This window comes from Colobus angolensis, unplaced genomic scaffold (genome assembly GCF_000951035.1).
Source record: "Colobus angolensis palliatus isolate OR3802 unplaced genomic scaffold, Cang.pa_1.0 Scaffold179, whole genome shotgun sequence".
Taxonomy (NCBI): domain Eukaryota; kingdom Metazoa; phylum Chordata; class Mammalia; order Primates; family Cercopithecidae; genus Colobus; species Colobus angolensis.
In genome coordinates this window covers 6,487,151-6,509,768 of record NW_012114921.1, presented here as the reverse complement: position 1 = coordinate 6,509,768, position 22,618 = coordinate 6,487,151, and the positions used below count along the sequence as shown (strand labels likewise).

Genomic DNA, 22,618 nt, shown 5'->3' with positions numbered 1-22,618 from the left:
GGAGAATCGCTTGAACCTGGAAGGTGGAGGTTGTGGTGAGCCAAGATTGAGCCACTGCACTCCAGCCTGGTGCCTGGTGACAGCAAGACTCCATCTCAAAAAAAAAAAAAAAGCTGTTAGAAGCAATAAGTGAAATTTAGCAGAGGCACAAGATTCTAGTCAGTGATTCAAAAATCATATTTCTCTGTTCTAGCAGTGAACTATTCACAAAATTTTATAAAGTATAATTTACAATAACATCAAAATACATTAAATGTTTAAGGATTAAATTTAACAAAATATGCAAGAGCTGTACATTGAAAACTACACAGTACAGTTTTTTTGTTGAGAGAAATTGAAGAGCTAGACAAATAGACAGATATACCATTTAATGGATCAGAAAAATTAAATTGTTAAGATGCCAGTTCTCCAATCCTGATTTGTAGTTCTGCAGGCTTTTTGGTAAAAATGGAGAAACTGATTCTGACATTAACATGGGGATGCAAAGGACTGCAAATAGTCAAAACAGTTTTTGAAAAGGAACAAAGTTAGAGGACTTGCATGACTTGACTTACTCTGTGCTGCTACTAAGACAATGTTGTATTGGTGGTAATAATGAAATATAAATCAATAGAACATCCAAAAATAGACCCACACACCCATACTGACCTGATTTTCAACAAATATGTCAAGGTAATTCAGTGGAGAAAAGATAATCTTTTCAACAAATTTTGCTGGGACAAATGAATATACTTAGGACAAAGAAAATGAACTTCAACCTCACACCAATATAAAAATTTAATACAAGTGAATTCTATTTCCAAATGTAAATTATATCTCTAAATGTAAAAACTAAGATTATAGAACTTCTAAAAGAAAATATAGAAGGTATTTTTGGTTCAGCAAAGATTTATTAAGAAAAAGCACAAACTATAGACAAAAAATTCACAAACTGAACTTCATCAAAATTTCCAACTTTTGTTCTTCAAAATATAGTATTCAGAAAATAAAAGGCAAGCCACAGACTTGGAGAAACTACTTGCAAAATATACATCCAACAAAGGACCTACATGTAAAACAAAGAAAGAATTCTTACAACTGAATAATAAGAAGGCAAACAACAATGTATCAAAGAAGATGTATGGATAGTAAATAACTACATGAAAGATGCTCAAAAACATTAGTCATTAGGGAAATGCAAATTAAAACCACAGTGAGATACCACTACACACCTACTAAAACAGCTAAAATGAAAAAGACTGACTTCAAACCAAGTGCTCATGAAGATGTGGAACATTTGGAACACTTATACATGCCTGATGGGAATGTAAAATGGTACAGCGACTTAGGAAAACAGTGTAGCAGTTATCTTGAAAAATTAAATATTCACCTGCCATACAATCCAGCCATTCTTCTCCTAGCTATTTACCCAGGAAAAATGAAAACATATATCTATATAAAGTGTTATTTGTGAATGTTCATAGCTGCTTTATTTGTAATAGTCAAAAACTGGAAACCCGCATTTGGACAGAGAAACAAATTGTGGAGTACCTACTCAGCAGTAAAAGGAAATGAAGTATTGATAACATAATAACATAGATGAATCTCAAAGAATTATGTAAAATGAAAGAAGCTATACAATCAGGGGTATATATGGTATGATTCCATTTATATAGCATTCTAAAAAATGCAAATTGAACTTTTGGAGGTGGTGGATATCTTGATTGTGGTGGTGGTTTCATGGGTATATACAGATGTATTGATCAGATAGACACTTTAAATATATTTAATAGTTTTAATGTAAGTCAGTTATACCTCACTGAAGCTATAAAACATAGGTAAGCTGATACTATTTCCAGTACCTCACCAAGCTTCAATTTCCTCATCAGTGAAGTAAAAATAATAATACCCGCCTCACAGGGATTATTTGAACATTTTGTGTGTGGTATGTGTGTGCATGCACACCCGTCCACAATACCCCCATATCACTCTTTCCTTATCAGGCCTTATTTTTCTTCAAAACAATTATAATTATGTATTTGATTGTTTACCTTCCCCAACTATACTGTAAATTCTTTGAGAACAAAAACTTTACCTATTGATCACTACCTTCCCAAATGCTTAGAACAATGTCTGGTACACAGCACTCCATATATATTATTAAGTGATTTAATGAATGAATGTGTGTGTGTGTGTGTGTGTGTGTGTGTGTGTGTGTGTGTGTGTAACTACATTGCCTTACATGAAGTATATGACTCAACCTACATTGATAGCTAATCCACTATCCCCCTGCCTCTTCCATGGGACCAAAAAAGTTATCAGGTACTTTCAGATTACCTTCCCAATACATTTATTAAAGTCTTCATGACTTATTTCTCAGCACCTTTTAATGGCTACATATAGTAGGCAAATTATTAGAAAATTTGATAGGTCTGCTTTTACTATCAACAAAAACTTTTCCTTCTAATGAAAATGATGTCTTCTTGCCAGGCAAGGTAGCACATGTCTATCTTCCCAGCTGTTCGGGAGACTGAGATGGGAGGATCCCCTTGAGCACAGGAATTTGAGGCTGGAATGTACAATGATTACACCTGTGAATAGTCACTGCACTCCAGCTTGGGCAACATAGTGAGATCCCAGCCCTTATAAAAAAGGAAGAAAGTTATGGCTTCAATTTCTGATCATGACATGACTTGAGAAAATTTTATTTTGCTTTTCTTTTTTCCCCCCACAGGGTTTATCCATGGCTTAGAGGACTGGGTTATACATCATTGGGTATATTTCTATTGGGATTTTTATTTTGGAATGTAGATAACATATTTTGTGATTCACTGAGGTAAGATATATTTTCGTTCCTTCAGAAATATTTTTGGAAAGATTTTATTAAGTAGAGAATTTTATAAACATATAGAAATAATAGTGCCCTGAAATGAATTTTTACTATTGTTGACATTTAAAAGATATGTACAGTACAATAAAGTTAGATTATTGGAATGCCTGTTTAAATTACCTAAAATTTTGGACCTGAGACTTTTTCATAACCTCTGTAGGGTTTAGGTTTTGTGTGTGTGGGCATCACAGAACTATATAGTTAATCAAATGTTGACTGTTCCTTTGAAACCTGCCTGATCTGCTTCAGTGAATAAAGAAGACTGATTTGTAATAAGCATATGAAAAATATGTATATAAATATACACTTTCATATGCTTAATGTTATTTTCTAAAAAAGCAAGTTTTTTTTACCATCTTTTCAGCAATCATATATTGCCAGGAGTTTGAATCTTAGACTTAGGTGTCTCTGGATTCTAATCTGTCATTAAGACACTGTCTTTCTGGCCCTCTTTTCCATGAAATGAGCATGCTGAATAGGTTAAACAGGTGGGTTATTCCAACTCCAAATCCTGTGAACTAACAATTTTGCATAAACAGAGAACAGAGGAAGGTACTAAACAGTACTACAGGAAGGCAATCAACAAAATTCAGACTGTGAGAAATCTACAGAATGAATGACCTGGTCTCTTCGACAGATAAATTGCAGAGGCACAGCCAGGCACGGTGGCTCATGCCTGTAATCTCAGTACTTTGGGAGGCTGAGGGGGCGGATCACTTGAGGTCAGGAGTTCAAGACCAGCCTGGCCAACATGGTGAAACCCTGTCTCTACTAAAAATATAAAAATTAGCTGGGCTTCGTGACGTGTGCCTGTAATCCCAGCTACTTGGGAGGCTGAGGCAGGAGACTCCAGCCTGGGTGACAGAGCAAGACTCCGTCTCAAAAAAAAAAAATTGCAAAGGCAGGAAAAAAGAGAGAGGAGGAACATATAGATTAAGAGACTTAGATATATAAACCAGATACAATGTGTTGGCCTTTTTTTGGATTCTGATTCAAACAAACCAACTATTTAAAAAAATAAAGTATGAGAAATTTGGAACTTCGATGATCAGTAACTGAATCTTTTATGATATTAAGGGAGTATTATTATTTTTAGGTGTGAAAATGTGGTTATGTTTTAGGGAGGTTTTCATATTTTAGAAATACATACTAAAATATTTAGAAATAAAATGATATAGTATCTGGGATTTGCTTCAAAAAGATATAAGAGAGAAAAGTGTCTAAGGGTTTAGATGACACGGATTGACCATAAATTATCATTGTTGAATACTGTTCCTCAGAATGTACTTTGGATAACAATGTGGCACACTACAGGAAACTTAAGGCAATTAAATAACTGCTGTTTTGAGAACAATATTTCAAAATGCTCTAAGACTATCAGCGTTAGTTGCTAAATATTTTAAAAATTTAACATGGTGATTTTCTCCCTCTTTCCACACAGGAACTTTCGAAAGAAGGTACCACCTATCATAGGTATTACCACACAATTTCATGCATGGTGGCATATTTTAACTGGCCTTGGTTCCTATCTTCACATCCTTTTCAGGTAGGAAATAGAGACTTTTTTAGCCTTGTACTAGAGAATTTTTTTTTTTCTTTACTGTTTAAATAGGATAATGTAAATACTTTTTAAACACTAGAAAATTCACAAACATGAAAATTAAATAGTATACTCTTGGACAAACGTTGGGTCAGAGAAGAAATCAAAAAAATAGAAAATACCTTGAGACAAATGAAAACAAAAATACAACATACCAAAACTTATGGGATGCAGCAAAAGGAGTACTAAGAGAAGTTTATAGAAATTAATGCCACATTTAAAAGGAAGAGAAATCTCAATGAAACTTTACACCTCAAAGAACTAGGAAAAGAAGAACAAATTAAGCCCAAATTTGGCAAAAGGAAAGAAATAACATGGAGCAGAAATAAACAAAATAGAAAAATTTTTAAAAATCTATGAAACTAAGAGTTGGGGTACTGAAAGATCACCAGAATTGACAAATCTTAGCTAGACTAACAAAAAAAAGAGACAGAAGACTCAAATAAATAAAATCAGAAATAAAAAGAAGAGACATTACAGTGCTGCCACAGAGATAAGAAGAATCACACAATTATATGCCAACAAATTGGATGACTTAGAAGAAATGGACAATATCCTAGAAACGTAGAACCTACCAAGACTGAGTTGTGAAGAAATAGAACAGACCTCTAACTAGGTCAAAACATTCATAAAAGAAAGTAAGCAAGACACAAACAAATGAAAAGACATCCTGTGTTCATGGATTAAAAGACAAAGTTGTTAAAATGTTCATACTACCCAAAGCCATCTACAGATCCAATGTAATCTCATTTAGAATTCCAAAGACATTTTTTACAGAAATAGAAAAAATAATTCTAACATTCATATGGAACCACAAAAGGCCACAAGTAGCCAGATCAATCTTGAAAAAGAGCAGACATGAAACATCACACTTCTTGATTTCAAAATAAACAAAACATGCATAACTTTTTTGTTGTTGTACTTTTCAGGTATTGTATTTTTTACAAGTTGAAAGTTTGTGGCAGCCCTGCTAAGCAAGTTTATAGGTGACATTTTTCCAGCAGCATGTGCTCACTTGATGTTTCTGTCTTATTTTTTGTAATACTGACAATATTTCAAACTTTATTATTATTATTATATCTGTTATGGTGATCTGTGCTCAGTGATCTTTTCTTTTTTCTTTTTTCTTTTTTTTGGAGACAGAGTCTCCCCCAAGCTAGAGTGCAGTGGCACGATGTTGGCTCACTGCAACCTCCATCTCCTGGGTTCAAGTGATTCTCCTGCCTCAGCCTCCCAAGTAGCTGGGATTACAGGCATGTGCCACCACGCCTGGCTAATTTTTGTGCTTTTAGTAGAGACAGGCTTTCACCATGTTGGTCAGGCTGGTCTCAAACTCCTGACCTCAAGTGATCATCCCACCTCGGCCTCCCAAAATGCTGGGATTACAGGTGTGAGCCACCGTGCCTGGCCTGTGATCAGTGATCTTTGATGTTACTATTGTAATTGTTTTGAGGCACCACAAACCATGCACATATAAGACAGTGAACTTAATAAATGTTGTATGTTTTGACTGCTCCACCAATTGACCATTCCCCAGTCTCTTTCCTTCTCCTCCAGTCTCCCTATTCCCTAAGAGAAAACAAAGTTTAAAATAGGCCAATTAATAACCCTACAGTGGCCTCTAAGTGTTCAAGTGAAAGGAAGAGTTAGACATCTCTCACTTTAAATCAAAAGCTAGAAATGATTAAGCTTAGTGAGGAACGTATGTTGAAAGCTGAGATAGGCCAAAAGGTAGGCCTCTTGTGCCAAACAGTTGGCCAAGTTGTGAAGGCAAAGGAAAAGTTTTTGAAGGAAATTAAAAGTGCTCCTCTAGAGAACACACGAATAATGAGAAAGTGACACAGCATTATTTCTGATGTGTAGAAATTTCTAGTAGTCTGGATAAAAGATCAGACCAGCCACAACATTGCCTTAAGCCAAGGCCTAATCCAGATCAAGGCCCCAACTCGCTTCAATTCTGTGAAGGCTGAGAGAAGTAAGGAAGCTGCAGAAGAAAAGTTTGAAGCTAGCAGAGATTGGTTCATGAGGCTTAAGAAGCCATCTCCATAACATAAAAGTGCAAGGTGAAGCTGCAGCAAGTTATCCAGAAGATCTAGCTAAGATTATTGATGAAAGTGGTTACACTAAACAACAGAGTTTTAATGTAGATGAAACAGCCTTCTACTGGAAGAAGATACCATCTAGGATTTTCATAGCTAGAGAGGAGAAATCAATGCTGGCTTCAAAGCTTCAAAGGACATGTTGTGACTCTTGTTTGGAGCTAATGTAGCTGATGACCTTAAGTTGAAGTCAGTGCTCATTTTCTATTTTCAAAGTCCTGTGGCCCTTAAGAATTATGCTAAATGTACTCTGCTTGTGCTGTATAAAATGGAACATCAAAGCCTAGATTACAGCACATCCATTTACAGCATGGTTTACTGAGTATTTTGAGTAGGTGCTCAAAAAAAACCGGTTGCTGAACAAATGAAGCATATACTCATGTATTTTTTTTTTTTTTTTTTTTTGCTTTGTACATGCAGAAGCACTATGGTTAAGTTTGTCAGTACACCAGTTTGTATGAATTAAAAATGAATCTGAAAAGCTTTCCCCCTCCCACTTTTCTTTCAGTTTGTATACAAGAACACTTTACCTAAGATATAGGCCAAAAGTGAAGGTAAGTCCACTTCTTAGGTCCTGTGTGTGTGTTGGGGGTATGGTACTGGGAGTATAGGATGGAGGTGGAAGAAGAAAGGGGAGTTTGGAAAGGTAGTGGAACAAACACAGGCTTTGGAACCAAAGGCATTGAATCTTTCATTTACTACTGCATGTTCTTGGACAAATCTCTTTAAGCCTTAGTTTCTTCAACAATAAAATTGAGCTGCTAATAACTACATTGCAGAGTTGTTTTAAAGATCAGAGATAATTTATATATGCCCAGCTCCATGTTTGACAGTCAAAGCTTAATAAATTTAAATAAACTCAATAAAAATACTCTCTGATATCTGGTCCAAGTCTAGAAGGAATAAACTGTGCTTAGGCTACTAATACCAGGACAATCACTAGCAAACCTATGTATAGTCACAGCCCCGTGGATTCTTTCTCATTCTTTTTCAGGGATAACATGGAACAATTTTGTCTTTTCTCATTTTGTCCTAATTTGTCCCCAAACAGTTTCTCTTTGGAATCTGGCCAGTGATCCTGTTTGAGCCTCTCAGGAAGCATTGATGAATCATTCCACCAAGAAAACAAGCACCTACCATAGACCTAGCAGAATAAATAAGGAAATCCTTAAAGATCTACAAGTTCAAATATGTCATGACCATCATAGCAGAGGAGTGACTTTCTGACTAATGCTGCCACCCACTCCACAAAAAGAATAAGAAGTGAGGCCTGCTGGGTGTTTAGTTCATGGCATTATCTCATTTGTCCCCTCCTCCTTTCATGCTCCAGTTTATAAAGAAACAGAGATGATGTGTGTGTATGCTTCAAATGCAGAAACAATTGGGCTTTTCTTAACAGGTTAACAGTTTGTGCTGGTTTTAAGGAATTAATCTTTTTTTCTTTTTGCCAAGGGTTGCATGTGAATTATACTTTTCTTAATATTTGATTAAATAATGCAAACAGCTAAGGGCCAACAAAACCCCATATCCTGATAGTTAGCTGTGAGCCAGCACTCAGCTTTGTCATATTTGATTAATATTGTATTAATCTCATGGATGGTTCTCAAAGGTAAGAAAAAAAGAGAGAGAGAGAAGAGAGAGCAAGCTAGCTGTGGGATTCTGTGTAGTTCTTCACTGTCTGTTCCAGGGCTAGTCAGAGGATCATCAGCAAGCTCAGACCTGCCCCCGGTTCAATACTTAACCACATCCCAGGATTTATGGTGTCCGCCTATAGCCACAGCCAACCAGAATGAGTGGGTCATCTTATAACCTTTCTGAAGCTCCATGAGGACATGTATAGAATGTTGTGCCTTCAGCCAGCTCTGCTCTGATCTTTGCAGATCTTTAAGTTGTCACTGTTTCTATGGCTAGACAAATAGGACTGGTGGTCTAGACCACCCGTAGTTCATCCTCCTCACATAACTTATTTGAAGTTGTCAGGGAATGTCATTACACTCCGATTTTTTTTAATTATGCAGTATTTTCCAGTTCTCAGAGAGGTCATGGTTGTGCCCAGGGAAGTGTGTTGCGTTAACTAAAGCTAAATGATCAGAATCCTATTTACACAAGGAATATTAAAATATCTGCTCCTTAATTTTCTGAAGGAAATAGATGTAAGTTTCTGTCACTTGAAACCTACAGAACCCACAAAAATTAGGGTGATAAGAAATGACAGTGAAATCTCATCGTAAGGCAGCTAGTTCTAATTTGCATTTGAATGTATAACAAATTGCATCACTTTTCACAAACATAACACCTGCCTGGAGTAAAAATCTGATTTGACCCCTCTGCTCATGTATCATCATATTTGTAGCTCTGCATCATTTAGCATTTTTATGACTTTTTTTGCTTTTTATAAATTATTGTAAAATCCAGATGGTTTTTACCACATGATGACATGACTCAAGATCAAATCCTGAGCTAGTTTCAAAAGGAAATTTTTTTTTCTTATGCAAAGATGGTAAAACACTTTTGTCATTTTTTCCAGTATTCAGTAAGTAGCCTTTGTACAAATTTAAAACCAAAAACTATTCTGTTGTTTTTCTTCACCTACTAGCCTTAGTTTTTAACCAAGTATCCAAAGATGTCAAGCTGACATCCTTCCCTTAGCATGCCCAACAAACCATTAGACCATTAGACTGATTCTTCCACCTGCTTTTATGATCCTCCAGGAAGAAAAACACTTGCCAAAACATTAAGAGAACTTTGGTTCTGCCTTAAGGGGGTATAAAACTAAACCATTTGAAGGCACAGCCCACAAGTACACAGCTGTGCTTGATTTTGCCCCAAGATTCTGACTTCTGGTTACATTTCACCTGCAGTTACCTGGGCTATCAGCCATCATACATTTTTAAATTCATTTGTTTTCCACCATTATATTTTTATACTTTTCAGTTAGATATACTTCTGCGTAAAGAATATATGTACAGTGTAGGATAAAGGCATGTCCTACATGGCAATGCTGTTAAACATGGTAAGACTGAGGTTCTGCAGAATTAAAGTCAGATTAAGGGTACAGAGAGCACACCTTGATACTGAGGCCATTTAGAGCAATTTGTTTAACGAGTGGTTTAGCCATCACCACCAGTGACCGCCTGTTCAATAAAATTGCCCAGCACCATAGTGGAGAGTCATCTACACCCCGAGGTGACCTGTAAGACTGGCCTATTCTTTGAAGACCCTTGTTTCTATTGGGAGAATGGAAAGCAGAAAGGGAAGCCAGGCTCTTTAATGTTCCAAATCAGCTGTGCCTCACACAAGACTCTCTTTTCAACAACTAAGTAACACACTCAAGACTTTGTGTCTGTGCAGCATTTTATGGAAATCACTGGTGACTTATAGGATATTATTAAATTATCTTTATTTCAATAGCTTTATTTTTTCCTATTCGGATTCTAGGTAGACATTACAGGGTTGGATTCCTCACTACCCCCTCCCACTGTCATTTGTTTTATTGGAAAACTTCATGTTAACTAGAGTGTACAAAAAGTCTGTTTCCTGCTGAGCCAATAATGATGTGTTTGCATATCACCTAATGTGAACAGTGCTCATCTGTGAACCCTACAGCAAATTATATTTTAGAAAATACTTTGTGAGGCTGGGCATGGTGGCTTATGCCTGTAATCCCAGCACTGTGGGAGGCCAAGGCTGGCAGATCACTTGAGGTCAAGAGTTCGAGACCACCCTGGCCAACATAGTGAAACCCCGTCTCTACTAAAAATACAAAAATTAGCCGGGCGTAGTGGCACATGCCTGTGGTCCCAGCTACTCGGGAGGCTGAGGCAGGAGAATTCCTTGAACCCAGGAGGCGGAGGGTACAGTAAGCTGAGATCGCACCACTGCACTCCAGTCTGGGTGACAGAGCGAGACTCCGTCTCAAAAAAAAAGAGAAAAGAAAATACTTTATGAGGACGTAAAAGAAGCAATTTGCTTGCACATCTGAATATCCTTCTTGTGCCTCCATTTTCACTCTGAAAAACAAAGCAATTTGACTTTGATTTTTGTTTTTTTAAAGAACAGCAAGGTGAAAGGAGGTTAAGCTGATTGGTCACTCTGCCTGCCCACTATCTACTCCCCACCGTGGTGTTTCATGAAACATCCCCACCACCTGAAGTGATCTTTTTAATCCTTGTGATAGGAAATGCATTGATAATTAACAGGAAAAACATTTGTTTTTAAATAATCTACAAATGAGAACCCAAATAGTAGTATTTAGTTTGACAGAAGTAAATCATATGGTTTAAATATAATGCAAAATTTTAGGACAGTTAATTTGGGCTTCCCTTACTCTAAGAGGGTTTTTCTTATAAGGATAAGAGGTGTGGTTCAAAGAAAATTAAGAGACAAAAACTTCGGGTACATAATGCATGAAAATCTTTAAATGCTTGCAAAAATTAAGTTCTGTTACAATACAAGCCAGTTCTGAATTAGCCAATGCCCTAAAAGCATCTTAACAATTTAAGGTTATCTTATGAGTCCTATGAAAACAATTATTTGTTGCTAAATTTGAGTTGTAGCTACGAACTCCATGTTTACATGATAAGAAATTGCTTTGGCCCTGTGGTTTATGATGTGCTGCTGGATAAGTATTTATGTAAAACTGACATTTCAAAGAGAACCTGTATATAATTGGAATTTCCACCTGTGTGGCTGTTTGCAGATCTACCTCTGTCTTCCATTTTGCATCCTATCAGTGCTATAATTAGTCTGATCACTTTGTCTTGTTTTTCAGTGTCTACAATTATAGCTTATTCACTAAGTTCTAACTATTTAAAAATAATGGGCCAGGCGTGGTGGCTCATGCCTGTAATCCCAGCACTTTGGGAGGCCGAGGTGGGCGGATCACAAGGTCAGGAGATCAAGACCATCCTGGCTAACATGGTGAAAACCTGTCTCTACTAAAACTACAAAAAATTAGCAGGGCCTGGTGGCAGGCGCCTGTAGTCCCAGCTACTTGGAAGGCTGAGGCAGGAGAATGGCGTGAACCCGGGAAGTGGAGCTTGCAGTGAGCCGAGATCACACCACTGTACTCTAGCCTAGGGAACAGAGCAAGACTCCATCTCAAAAAAAAAGACTAAAATTTGATTTAAAGTAGTTAAACCCCTTTATGACCTCTTTATGGAAGGAGCTGCAAAATGGGGAAAAAAAAAAAAAAAGGAATCATGTCATCTTGACCCAGCTGACTGGAAATTTTCAATACTGTCTTTTTAACTGTTGTACTCCAGCCAGCCTGGGCAACAGAGTGAGACCTTGTCTCAAAAAATAATAGTAATAAAATAAAAAATAAGGAAATACTTGTTAAAATATCTAACTATGTAATTGCTACATGGAGAAGCCACTGGTGGTGTTGAGGTCCTTGGGAGCATTCCACTGAATTTCACCATTTCTCCAAAATTATCAGCTCAGTCAGCTTCATATACCCAGATATGGACACTTCTACACTTGAAATTCAAACTGAAGATAGATCTCTGACTTTGGACTGTAAACTTTTGCCTTGAGTATGAAACCTTGACATTGCTGAAACAAAAGTGGAAACTGTAAGGGACAACAAGTTTCACCAAGGCAGAGTCTTCTCTGATAGGCCAGCAGAGCAGCTAAGGAGAAGACAGATCACTCAAGAACTTAAGTCGTTTGTTAGCTACAGCATTTCTGTTGCTGTGATACACATTCAGCCATTTTGGAGGAAAGCTAAGCCGTACTGACCACCCATTTTCATGTACTTTAAATAACAAATATTATTTCTCAAGGTCTTCATTTTATCATTAAATTCAGCTAATTACTACCTGATTTCAAAGGCGGCTAGTGTGGAAGACTGGTCACAAGAATTTTTTTTTCAAATAGAAAACCCTAAAATCCAAATCAAGAAATTCAGTTGCAGGCTGCAAGTGACCTAAAATTCCCCAACTCTAGCTCAGCAGCCATCAGTCAGTATAGCACCAGCCACAGGTCACTGTGCTCTGCATTCAGCTCCTTTTCAACCCTTACAAGATCTGCTTCATTGCTTTAACAATGTAGTGTTGATACTTGAACTGAATTTAGTCATTGGTATCTTAAATATTCACAAAATTATCATAAAGCTTCTGAAACATCTGGCAATGCCAGATCTGCAGGTCATCACTTTTAAATTGAGTTTGCAGAATTAACTCTAAAGTTGCAGCAGCCATATTTATTAGAGAAATCTTTAAGCATATACATATGGTTCCCTGTAAGCATTCATTCAGAGATCATCTGTGCCTGAAAGAAAATGATAAAAATGTGTCATAATATCAAAGGGGTCTAGATTAGGGGTTGGTAAACTACAACCCATAAGCCAAATCCAGGCTGCAGGTGTATGGCCTGCAAGGTAAAAATGGTTTTTTCATTTTATTTTATATATATATATAAATTTATGTAATTTATATATATACATTTATATATAATTTATTTTTTTATTTTTTATTTTATTTTATTTTTTTGAGACAGAGTCTCTCTCTGTCACCCAGGCTGGAGTGCAATGTCAGGATCTCACCTCACTGCAACCTCCGCCTCCCAAGGTTCAAGCAGTTCTCCTGCCTCAGCCTCCCAAGTAGCTGGGACTACAGACACATGCCACCATGCCACCATGCCTGGCTGATTTTTGTATTTTTAGTAGCACTGGGTTGGCCAGGTTGGTCTTGAACTCCTGACCTCAAGTGATCCACCCACCTTGGCCTCCCAAAGTCCTGGGATTACAGGCGTGAGCCACTGCACCCAACTGGTTTTCATGTTTTAAAAATGTTTAAACAGAGAAAGAAGAAGAATATGCAACAGAAACTGTATGTAACCTGCAAAGCCTAAAATGTTTACTCTCTGACTGGGGAGTTTGCCTCCCCTGCTCTAGACCATCAGCAAGTGGTACAGTGGTACAGTACAGTGGTACTGCCCAACTGCACTTCTCTGCAAGGTTATTCTAGTGTGCATTTGTCAGAATGAAAATATGTTATCCATTTAAGACATCTCATGTCTTTGTTGAATGTAATCACATGATATGTATTTAATATTTACATGACTGAATTATTTTTTCACATCAGTTTTTCTAGATTGGCAATAGCCTGTTGCAAAGTGCCTAAACCTTTGAGAAAAATTACTATGTGCGAGGTCTATGATTTACTTTTCAATATAAAGGGAATTCCATTCTATACTATAAAATCCAAAAATGCTAGTTGCCCTCAGCTTTTGAGTTGACTTCCAGAAAGTTTGACCATTTTTTCTCATGTCATATAAAATGTGCCACATGGTAGTTGTCAAGCTGTGGTAGTCATGCATACTTTTTTCTTTCTTAACTGTCTAAAAGAAAAAGTTCAAAGTCCTTTCCACAGTTAGTCTTGGCTTCTTTTGGATTTTTCTTTTTAGAGCTAAATTATTCATGCCAATGAATAAGTGAGTCTGTTCTAAGATATAGAGGCCATTATCTATTTTTGCTTAATGTACTCATGTGGCATTGTTCACCGTCATGTATTTCCATACTTTTAATATTTGAGTCACTTATCAATGTGACCAACAGATAAACTGTTCAAGCTAATACAGCATTTCCTACCTTCATAGTTGTCGCAGATGTTTGTTCTAGTAGCGATTATTTAATAAACATACATTATACTGAATCTTATTAGCAACTAACTTATTTTCAGGTGATCTCAGTCTGCTTATTCACTTTTTCCATTTCATTTTCTAATGCCACAATCATTTTTCTAGAAAATAGTAGGATAATGTATTTTTTTCCAGTCTACTAAAATGGAGACTATATTTCTGCATTCATTACCTCTCATAGGTGAAAATATTAAATTAAATGATATTGTTTTAAATAAGACTACTGGTAGTGTTTCATCCCTGATTTATATTTTTTAAATCTATACATTCATATAAAGGCAGGGCTACTATGTGTAATTAGAGAGTTCACGTACTACACAAAGGCACCCAGTTGAGAGAGGAAGGAGGGTGAATGAGGGGCTGAAATCTAGCCTGTGCTCAGCCTGCCAAAGATAGGGTTGCATCTCAGAGGACACATCTTTTCCCAGTTTGCTTAAGCTGGCAGTACAGGCCAGCAGCAAGCCTCTTCATGGAAATGGCATCCAGTCATTATCCTGGGAATTCTTTGTCACTGGGCTCCTAACACTGTACTGCAGTACCTTTCTACTCCAAGCCTGAGTGTGTTGCAAGGTTAAAAGCTAATCATTTTTTAATTAAACATTTATATATTTAAATACACAGCATCTTCAACTTTAGGAGCTGTGAAGTAAACACATGAACCGTCCAGCTTCATACAATGAAGAGGGACAGATCAGGAACAGAAAAAATGGTCCTGCATAAGCCATGTGTGTCTGTGGTTTATAAATTTAACTGAAGTACCATTTACAAGATGTAAAACAAATTAGAATTTCCTATAACTCACCTAGTTCCTCAAACCACAGCTTTTCAAATATTAGCTTTCTTAGCCAAGCCTGCTGGAATGGGTGGTTTTAGTCATTGCTGACCATATGGTTGATTCTTCAGCTAGTGTGTGTCACTAGCTTTGTGTGTCAGGGTGGGGCAGCCTTGGCTGGATGAACAGATGGATGCTGGCAAGAGGTGAACCAGGAACCTTTACCTGACAAAACACAGACATGAGTGTGCAAAGCCATTTGGGCTGTGCTTTGTGAAGGGAATGGCTGAAAAGGAGTTTGAATGGCTTTATTTCACCCTGAACAGTACACATCTGCCTAACAAAGGCATCTGTCATTTGATTTAGCAAATTCTATGAACTTACTCTGAGCTTCTCTCTAGCGCAGTTCTGGGGTAGCCTTTTCAGCTTTTTTCCTGTCTTTTGCTCTAGACTGGAATGCAGTCTACCTTCTTAGGTGAGACAGAAAGCAAGACCTGTCTCACTTGATAGCGTGGCCTAATCCCAAAGTAAGGGTTGATTCTCAAAGGAAATGAGAAAGCAGAAAATGGGGGGATCCATTTATTGAGCCCTACTATGTGCCATCCATTCAATAAACTGGAAGGTCTGTTATTAGGCACTAGGAATACAGTGAAAAATAAGACACATACCTGCCCTCATGGCCTGCCCTCATGGCACTTAGTGTCTCACAAGTAATTGTGCCAATTACATTTTGGATGAGCGTCATAAGGAAGGGTATAGAAAGTTCTAGGAGGGAATACGAGGGAGCTGAAGTAGGGAAGACATCCCTGAAGACGAATATCTACACCAAGAACTGAAGGATGAGAGGTATTAAGGAAGGTAAGGGAAAGGCCGTTTATAGCAGAGGGAACCAGAGGTGAGGTTTCTGGAGAGATGGGCTGGAATGACGTCACACAGGGCTTTAAAAGCCATCTTACAAATTTGAATTTGGTTGTCCTGGTGCAGTGGCTCATGCCCGTAATCCCAACACTTTGGAAGACCAAGGTGGGAGGACTGCTTGAGACCAGGAGTTCAAGACCAGCCTGGGCAACAAAACGAGACCCCATCTCTACAAAAAAAGTTTAAGTAGACAGGTGTGGTGGCACTCACCTGTAGTTCCAGCTACTCAGGAGGCTGAGGTGGGAGGATCGCTTGAACCCAGGGGTTCCAGGCTGCAATGAGCTAAAATCAACTGCACTCCAGCCTGGACAACAGAGACATCATCTTTGAAAGAAAAAAAAGAATTTGAATTTGGAAAGCCCTGGAAAAGATGGAGGATGGATTAAATAGAGCCAGTATGGATGTAAGGATACCAGATAGAGGAAGAACGGTAGATAGTGGCAGTGGAGATAGGAACTCCAGTATATCAGAGGTACATGGGAAGAAGGTTTAAGGAATTATAGAGTACACTTGGGATTTGCAGAGTTTGTAGACTGTGTCAGACATCCTGGCAGAGAGCTCAAAGATAATAAATGTGGATCTGGAGCTCAGCTGAGAGATCTGAGCTGAAGATGTAAATTTAAGAATGATGGGTCCTGGCACGGTGGCTCACACCTGTAATCCCAGCACTTTGGGAGGCCAAGGTGGGTGGATCACGAGGTCAGGAGTTCGAGACCAGTCTGACCAACATGGTAAAACCCCGTCTCTACTTAAAAAAATTCAAAAGTTAACCAGGCATGGTGGCGTGTGCCTGTAATCCCAGCTACTTGGGAAGCTGAGGAAGGAGAATCGCTTGAACCCCAGAGGTGGAGGTTGCAGTGAGCTGAGATTGTGCCACTGTACTCCAGCTTGGGCAACAGAGCAAGGCTCTGTCCCAAAAAAAAAAGAATCATGGACATACATATTAATTGAAATGGAAGTGGATGAGATCACGGAAGAAAAGAGGGTCTCAGACTGAGTCCTAGAAACCAAACCATTTAAGGATTAGGTAGAGGAATTTTTGAAGAAAAGAGCATCTCAAACCAAAGAGAATCACCAGTCACTTGGAAAGAAAGCCTGGGTGAGGGCCTGGGTTCTAGTTCCTCAAAGTCTGGATGTCTGTGGCTGGGCTGGAGACACAGTGGCTGTCAGCAGAGATAGCTACATGGCTGAGGGGTAGAAGGCAATAACCCTGACATGACACTGCACTGAAACAGCAGGCTCCAAGCTGGAGCCCACTGGCATTAATCCTGAGAGGGTACTTACTGTTAGAAAAGTTATCTCCTTTTGGGGCGTCTGAAGACCTAGCTTAGGATCCTGGTCCTCCACTGAAAAGCTGTGTGGTTGTGGCCAAGTCACAACTAAATTTTGGGTTCTACATCTGTGAAATGTAGAAGTGTCTTAGGGATTAGCACCATGGTGTAGCGTGAATCTAATCATAACAGTTTCTGAATGGTATCTTTCCTATGAGATTGCCTGGTCTGGGCCTGTAGGGGTACCTCAAAACTGGACAAACAAGAGGAGTCAACCCTTCTTCCCTCTCTCACTGACCAGTGCAACCTGGAACAAGGGACTATCCGGCCTTCTCCCCTTCCTGGTCATCAGGTGCTGGCCTGTGCCCACAGAACCTGTTTGCCTTCAAGGTGGAGACGGGTTTTTCTGCATTATCCCGCCCCAGTTTTTCAGCCTAGGGTGTGGCAGAACATGCACTGGAGTGAGACTTTTTCTGCTAGATTAAAACACCCACCTATGGTAAAGGGGAAGGCTGAAAAGGCGTCATAAACGCATTAATTCCGTCTCTGAACAGTACACACCTTTCCGAAGCCATGCTTGGCGCTCACACCCACTACATACATCTAAGTTCCTCCCTGGCCATTCCGGAAACCCTCTGGAGAGGTCAGAGCTGTTTGTCTTAAAGTCTGTTCATTTTATTCCAATAACCTTACCCCCATTTAACTTTCTCCCCACTTCAAATCATTCCCAAATTTCCTGAAAGATGTATCTGCCAAGGAGAAAAGATTAGTTTTTAGGGGGCTTGAAGAAAACAACAAAATTCATTTAGTCATTCAGTCAACCTGCTCTGGACTCTCATGAGTGGGGCACAGATTGGGAGGAAATTGGTCATGTCCCTCCCTGGGGCTGCTCTCTTGCCCTCATTTGTTCTCAGATTGAATTAGTACTCCCAGCTCCTTTTAGTCCTTCACCCACCATGAAGTTGCCTGTGAGTCTTAGGGCTTTCCTAATCCTCTAGATATATCTTACTATCCCCATCAGAAACCTACACTCAGTCCCTCCCCTTCTCTCTCTCTTCCTCCCACCTCCTTCCCCCTTCAAACTTCTCATCCAGCCACCTCCCTCATGTAAATTAGTAAGAGGGACAAGGAGTCCGAGAGATGAGAGATGAACATTCTCACAGAATGTCCACTAAGTCACTAAGCTATGAGGATGCTGTTTGGAATGAAACTATTCACATTTCTCTATCACCGTTAAGGTAGCTACTGTCTCCAGCAGCCATCAGCTAAGTGAATAGAGAAACACAAAGAGTTTCATTGGAAACAGCTGTAGTAGTTGGCAGGACTGTGGTTGCGGCTGGGACACAATCCCAAAGTCTGCTGTGAATGGCTAACTTTTTGTATCACACAGCCGGGGGTCTGGGCAGCACCCTGCTTGCTGCCACTCCATCACGCTGCTCTGCCATCTGCTTACTGCTGCTGTCGGTGCTGTCTTGGGGAATCACCTGAAACCGCAGTGGCTACAGACAACCTCTGAACCGCTGGAGTCCCCTGCAGCCGTCACAGGGCAAGGAAGGTGTGTTTCCCTTCCACCTCAGCCTCCCTGAGATTACGAGGATCCTAAACAATGGGCTACTTTTGGGGGTGTGTTGCCCCTTGAGCTAGGCATGCTGTCCCCATGACCTGGGGTCTCAGTAGTGGTCAGGACTCTATTGGCTATAAATGATGAAGTCCTCATGTCCAGCCAGAGTGAGGCGGCCGGGACAGTGCAGCTCTACCTCCATCTCACTACTGAGAGACAAGGGCTGTCATGCTCTAGGAGAGCAGCATTCCTCCTGAGTAACAGTCAGAAAGGGGTGATCTGACACTCGGCTCTCTTTGTCAGTAAGTGGAGACGGGAAAGGATCTAACTGCCTAGCCCTAGCCGCTTGGGGGAGTCACTTCACCGGAGTCCCATAGCGTCTCCCAAGAGTCAGGGCTGCTGAGGCCAGTGCCTCCTTTGCTGCATTCTTTGCTGTGGTGGCTCCTGGTCCCCACCCCAACCCCTCATATGTCGATTAGGGCACCCTGGAAAGGGAAGCAGCTGCCTGTGAATCCAGTATGCTGGAGGTCACTCCCAAAGTTTTTCCAGTAACAATTTGTAAGGTCAAAACAATAGAGGGCTGCTTGATACCACCAAGAGTTTGTCAGGCAAACACTGAAAGAGAGAGAGAGAGAGATCTTCCTATTTAGTTACCTAGAAATGCTAGCCATTCTAAAATTTTTACTGAAAAAGATAAAAAATGAACTGGTTATTTGGCAGTGGGGGCCATCCCAGAGAGCACCTTCCTAGAGACACTGAGTCCCTTTCCTCCTCCTGCTTCTCCTCTTATCAACTAGAGGCTGAAATTAACACCCACAGCTTCTGCTGGCTAAAAGCCTTAAAAACAACAACAAAAATCAAACAAGAGAAACTAATGCTTTAGGCAGCTACAACTCCAGCTTTATTTATTTATTTATTTATTTAGCTCTGTTGCCCAGGCTGGAGTGCAGTGGTGCTACCGCAGCTCATTACAGCCTCAATCTCCCAGGCTCAGGCAACCCTCCCACCTCAGCTTCCCAAATAGCTGGGACTACAGGTGTGCACCACAACATCCGACTGATTTTTTTTTTTTTTTTGTAGAGAGGAGGTTTCACTATGTTGCCCAGGCTAGTTGCGAATTACTGGGCTCAAGCAATTCACCCACTTGAGCTTCCCAAAGTGCTGGGATTACAGATGTGACCCACTGTGCCCAGCCTAGAACTTTAAACTTTAGGTACTGAGCAAACACCAAGCCTTGGAAACATAATGCTAGCCTTAGATTACTTATTGATTTATGAACAAACCCCTAGATACAGAGAAAAATAAAAGGTATGTATAAATTATATAAATTACATATATGAATAAATGTACGTAATTTATACTATATATAGTGTATATAAATAAATTCTGTACATATTTTAATATAAATATAATAAATAGGCTGGGTGTGGTGGCTCACACCTGTAATCCCAACACTTTGGGAGGCTGAGGTGGGTGGATCACCCGAGGTTATGAGTTTCAGACTGGCCTGGCCAACATGATGAAACCTCATCTCTGCTAAAAATACAAAAAAATTAGCGGGCGTGGTGGTGCACACCTGTAATTCCAGCTACTTAGGAGGCTGAGGCAGGAGAATGGCTTGAACCCGGGAGGCGGAGGTTGCAGTGAGCCGAGATCAAGCCACTGCACTCCAGCCTGGGTGACAAAGCAAGACTCTGTCTCAAATAAATAAATAAATATATACACATATATATATGGCAAGTTGTGTATATGCTATATTTTCCATAACTTGATTTAATTGGAAATTCAAGATTCCTAATTTATATACTAAAAATTTATATAACAAAAAGATTAAAAACAGCACTTATTGGTTTTTGTGCCTCTACAACATAGTTTCTAACTTAACATTTGTGAAAATGCCCTAATTGTCAAAAATTCATGAACTTAATACTGGAGCTCAAGTTATACCTGGGGATCCCACTAATTTAAACACTCTGACCCTATAATCTTGAGAGGGTGACGACATATAAAATTTTTTAAATGAGTATGCCTCAATTTAAGTGTAGCCTTGCCTAAATTTCCCATGTTCACATACCCACTGCTATAAAATGTCTTCCATTAGACATATTTGCTTTGACAAAATAAGTAATAAATTAGATTGGGCATGGTGGCTCATGCCTGTAATCCCAGTGCTTAGGGAGACCAAGGCAGGAATATCTCTTGAGCCCAGGAGTTCAAGATCAACCTGGGCAAAATGGCAAAACCCCGTCTCAACAAAAAATACAAAAATTAACCATGTGTGATGGTGTGTGCCTACTCAGGAGGCTAAGATGGGAGGATCACCTGAGCCCAGGAGGCGCAGGTTGCAGTGAGCTGTGATAGTGCCCCTGCGCTCCAGCCTGGGAGACAGAGTAAGACCCTGTTTCAATATTAATAGTTATAATAAATTAAAATTAAAGTGCCTCTTTGTCATTTGCAAATTGGCTTGATAAAATGGGACTCCATGAGCCCCCATTTTATAGTTAATATGGCCCAATATAAGTTAAAGCAAGCTGTTCAGGGATTAAAACTCATTATAAAAAACCTTATTTTTTAAAAGGGTGATTATCCCCTACTACTTCTCCATTTAGCAGCCCAATTTTGCCTATGCTCAAATCTAGAAATACATATATTTTATGTATATACATTTTAATATATTTATATTTTTAAATATATGTACGTTTTAATATATAAAATGTAATATATAAAAATATAATATAGATTTTATCTCTGTTTTACATATATAAATGTTTATATATGGTAGCCTGTGATGGATCACTACAACTTAACATTGTGGTCCCATCCATTAGGGCCCCATACCTAATATTAAAATTAAACTGATTTTATTCAATCAACAACTAATAAATACTTTACTCTTACAGATGTGGCCAACCTGTTATGTTCTGTGCCTATTTCCACAGCCCTTCAGGCAGTTTGCCTCTGCCTCTGAAGGCACACTATACACTTTTCTGGGCAACTCACAGGGGGCCTCTATGTGAGGTCCATCATCACACACTGTCTTTACAGACAAGATGCACCTTCTCCAGGAGCACAGGTACAATACCGCACTGAGAACATCCTCCTCCAAGGAGATTCATTTGACCCACACTCTAAGGACATTTGAGCTTAAAGAGGAAGCAGGCAGTCACCGGTGGCTAAGGAAGCCTGTAGCTGCCCTCCCCCTCTTCACCCTACCCCTAAGGAGGAGGGGTAATGTCATGGATTGGTCAGATTCAAGAGGACTGAACGAAGCCACAGGCCTGGGGTGGAACCTCAGTGTGTGAAATAAAGGGGTTAAAGGCTAAGTCTCAGGCTGGGGATGGCTCCTGTCTATTTCTTCTCTCTCCAATACTACAGGTAAGATGGGGGCCTGGGCTTCTTCCTATTGGGAAGGAGGTGCATTTTTCCTTCTTTGCATTCCCCTCTCATCAGAGTGCCAAGCAAGAAACGGGGGAGGCCAAGGGGAGAGGAATGAGGACAGAATTGCCCCTACTGCACAGGTCCAGTGCAGACCCCAGGGCTCAGGGCTTCATGCTGAGGGTTGGGGCCAAGGCCCTAACAGCTAATAAAACGTTTCTTTGCCTTTCTTGCTATACTATATTCTGCTATACTAATATTCCTCCAGGGATGCCCTGGGATAGTAGGGGGTGGGTGGGTGGCCCAGGAATCTATGTTCCAGCCATCGATCTCTCAGCATCAAACCAGAGGAGGAAATGACCAAAGTAGTTCCTGGGAAAACAAGGGGGGCAATTCCTGGCTGGGTGAGATGGCTCACGCCTGTAATCCCAGCACTTTGGGAGGCCATGGCGAGTGGATCACCTTAGGTCAGGAGTTCGAGACCTGTCTGGCCAACATGGTAAAACCCC

General features: G+C 39.6%; 2 protein-coding genes across 5 annotated transcripts in view; both read left to right on the top strand.

Annotated features, from left to right (window-relative positions):
• Positions 1-9,138, top strand: part of ACER3 (alkaline ceramidase 3) — a 158,914-nt gene extending 149,776 nt beyond the window's left edge. For all 4 annotated transcript variants that reach the window (XM_011938949.1, XM_011938948.1, XM_011938947.1 and 1 more), the window contains 4 exons: positions 2,714-2,815; positions 4,311-4,415; positions 7,077-7,122; positions 7,620-9,138. In XM_011938949.1, coding sequence (XP_011794339.1) covers positions 2,714-2,815; positions 4,311-4,415; positions 7,077-7,122; positions 7,620-7,673 — 307 coding nt within the window. In that variant the 3' untranslated portion in view covers positions 7,674-9,138. The remainder of the gene's footprint in view (positions 1-2,713; positions 2,816-4,310; positions 4,416-7,076; positions 7,123-7,619) is intronic.
• Positions 9,139-22,014: 12,876 nt separating this feature from the next.
• The window catches only part of B3GNT6 (UDP-GlcNAc:betaGal beta-1,3-N-acetylglucosaminyltransferase 6), a 6,746-nt gene continuing 6,142 nt past the window's right edge, over positions 22,015-22,618 (top strand). Inside the window, exon 1 of the mRNA XM_011938968.1 lies at positions 22,015-22,109. The gene's annotated coding sequence lies outside the window, so the exon portion shown is untranslated. The remainder of the gene's footprint in view (positions 22,110-22,618) is intronic.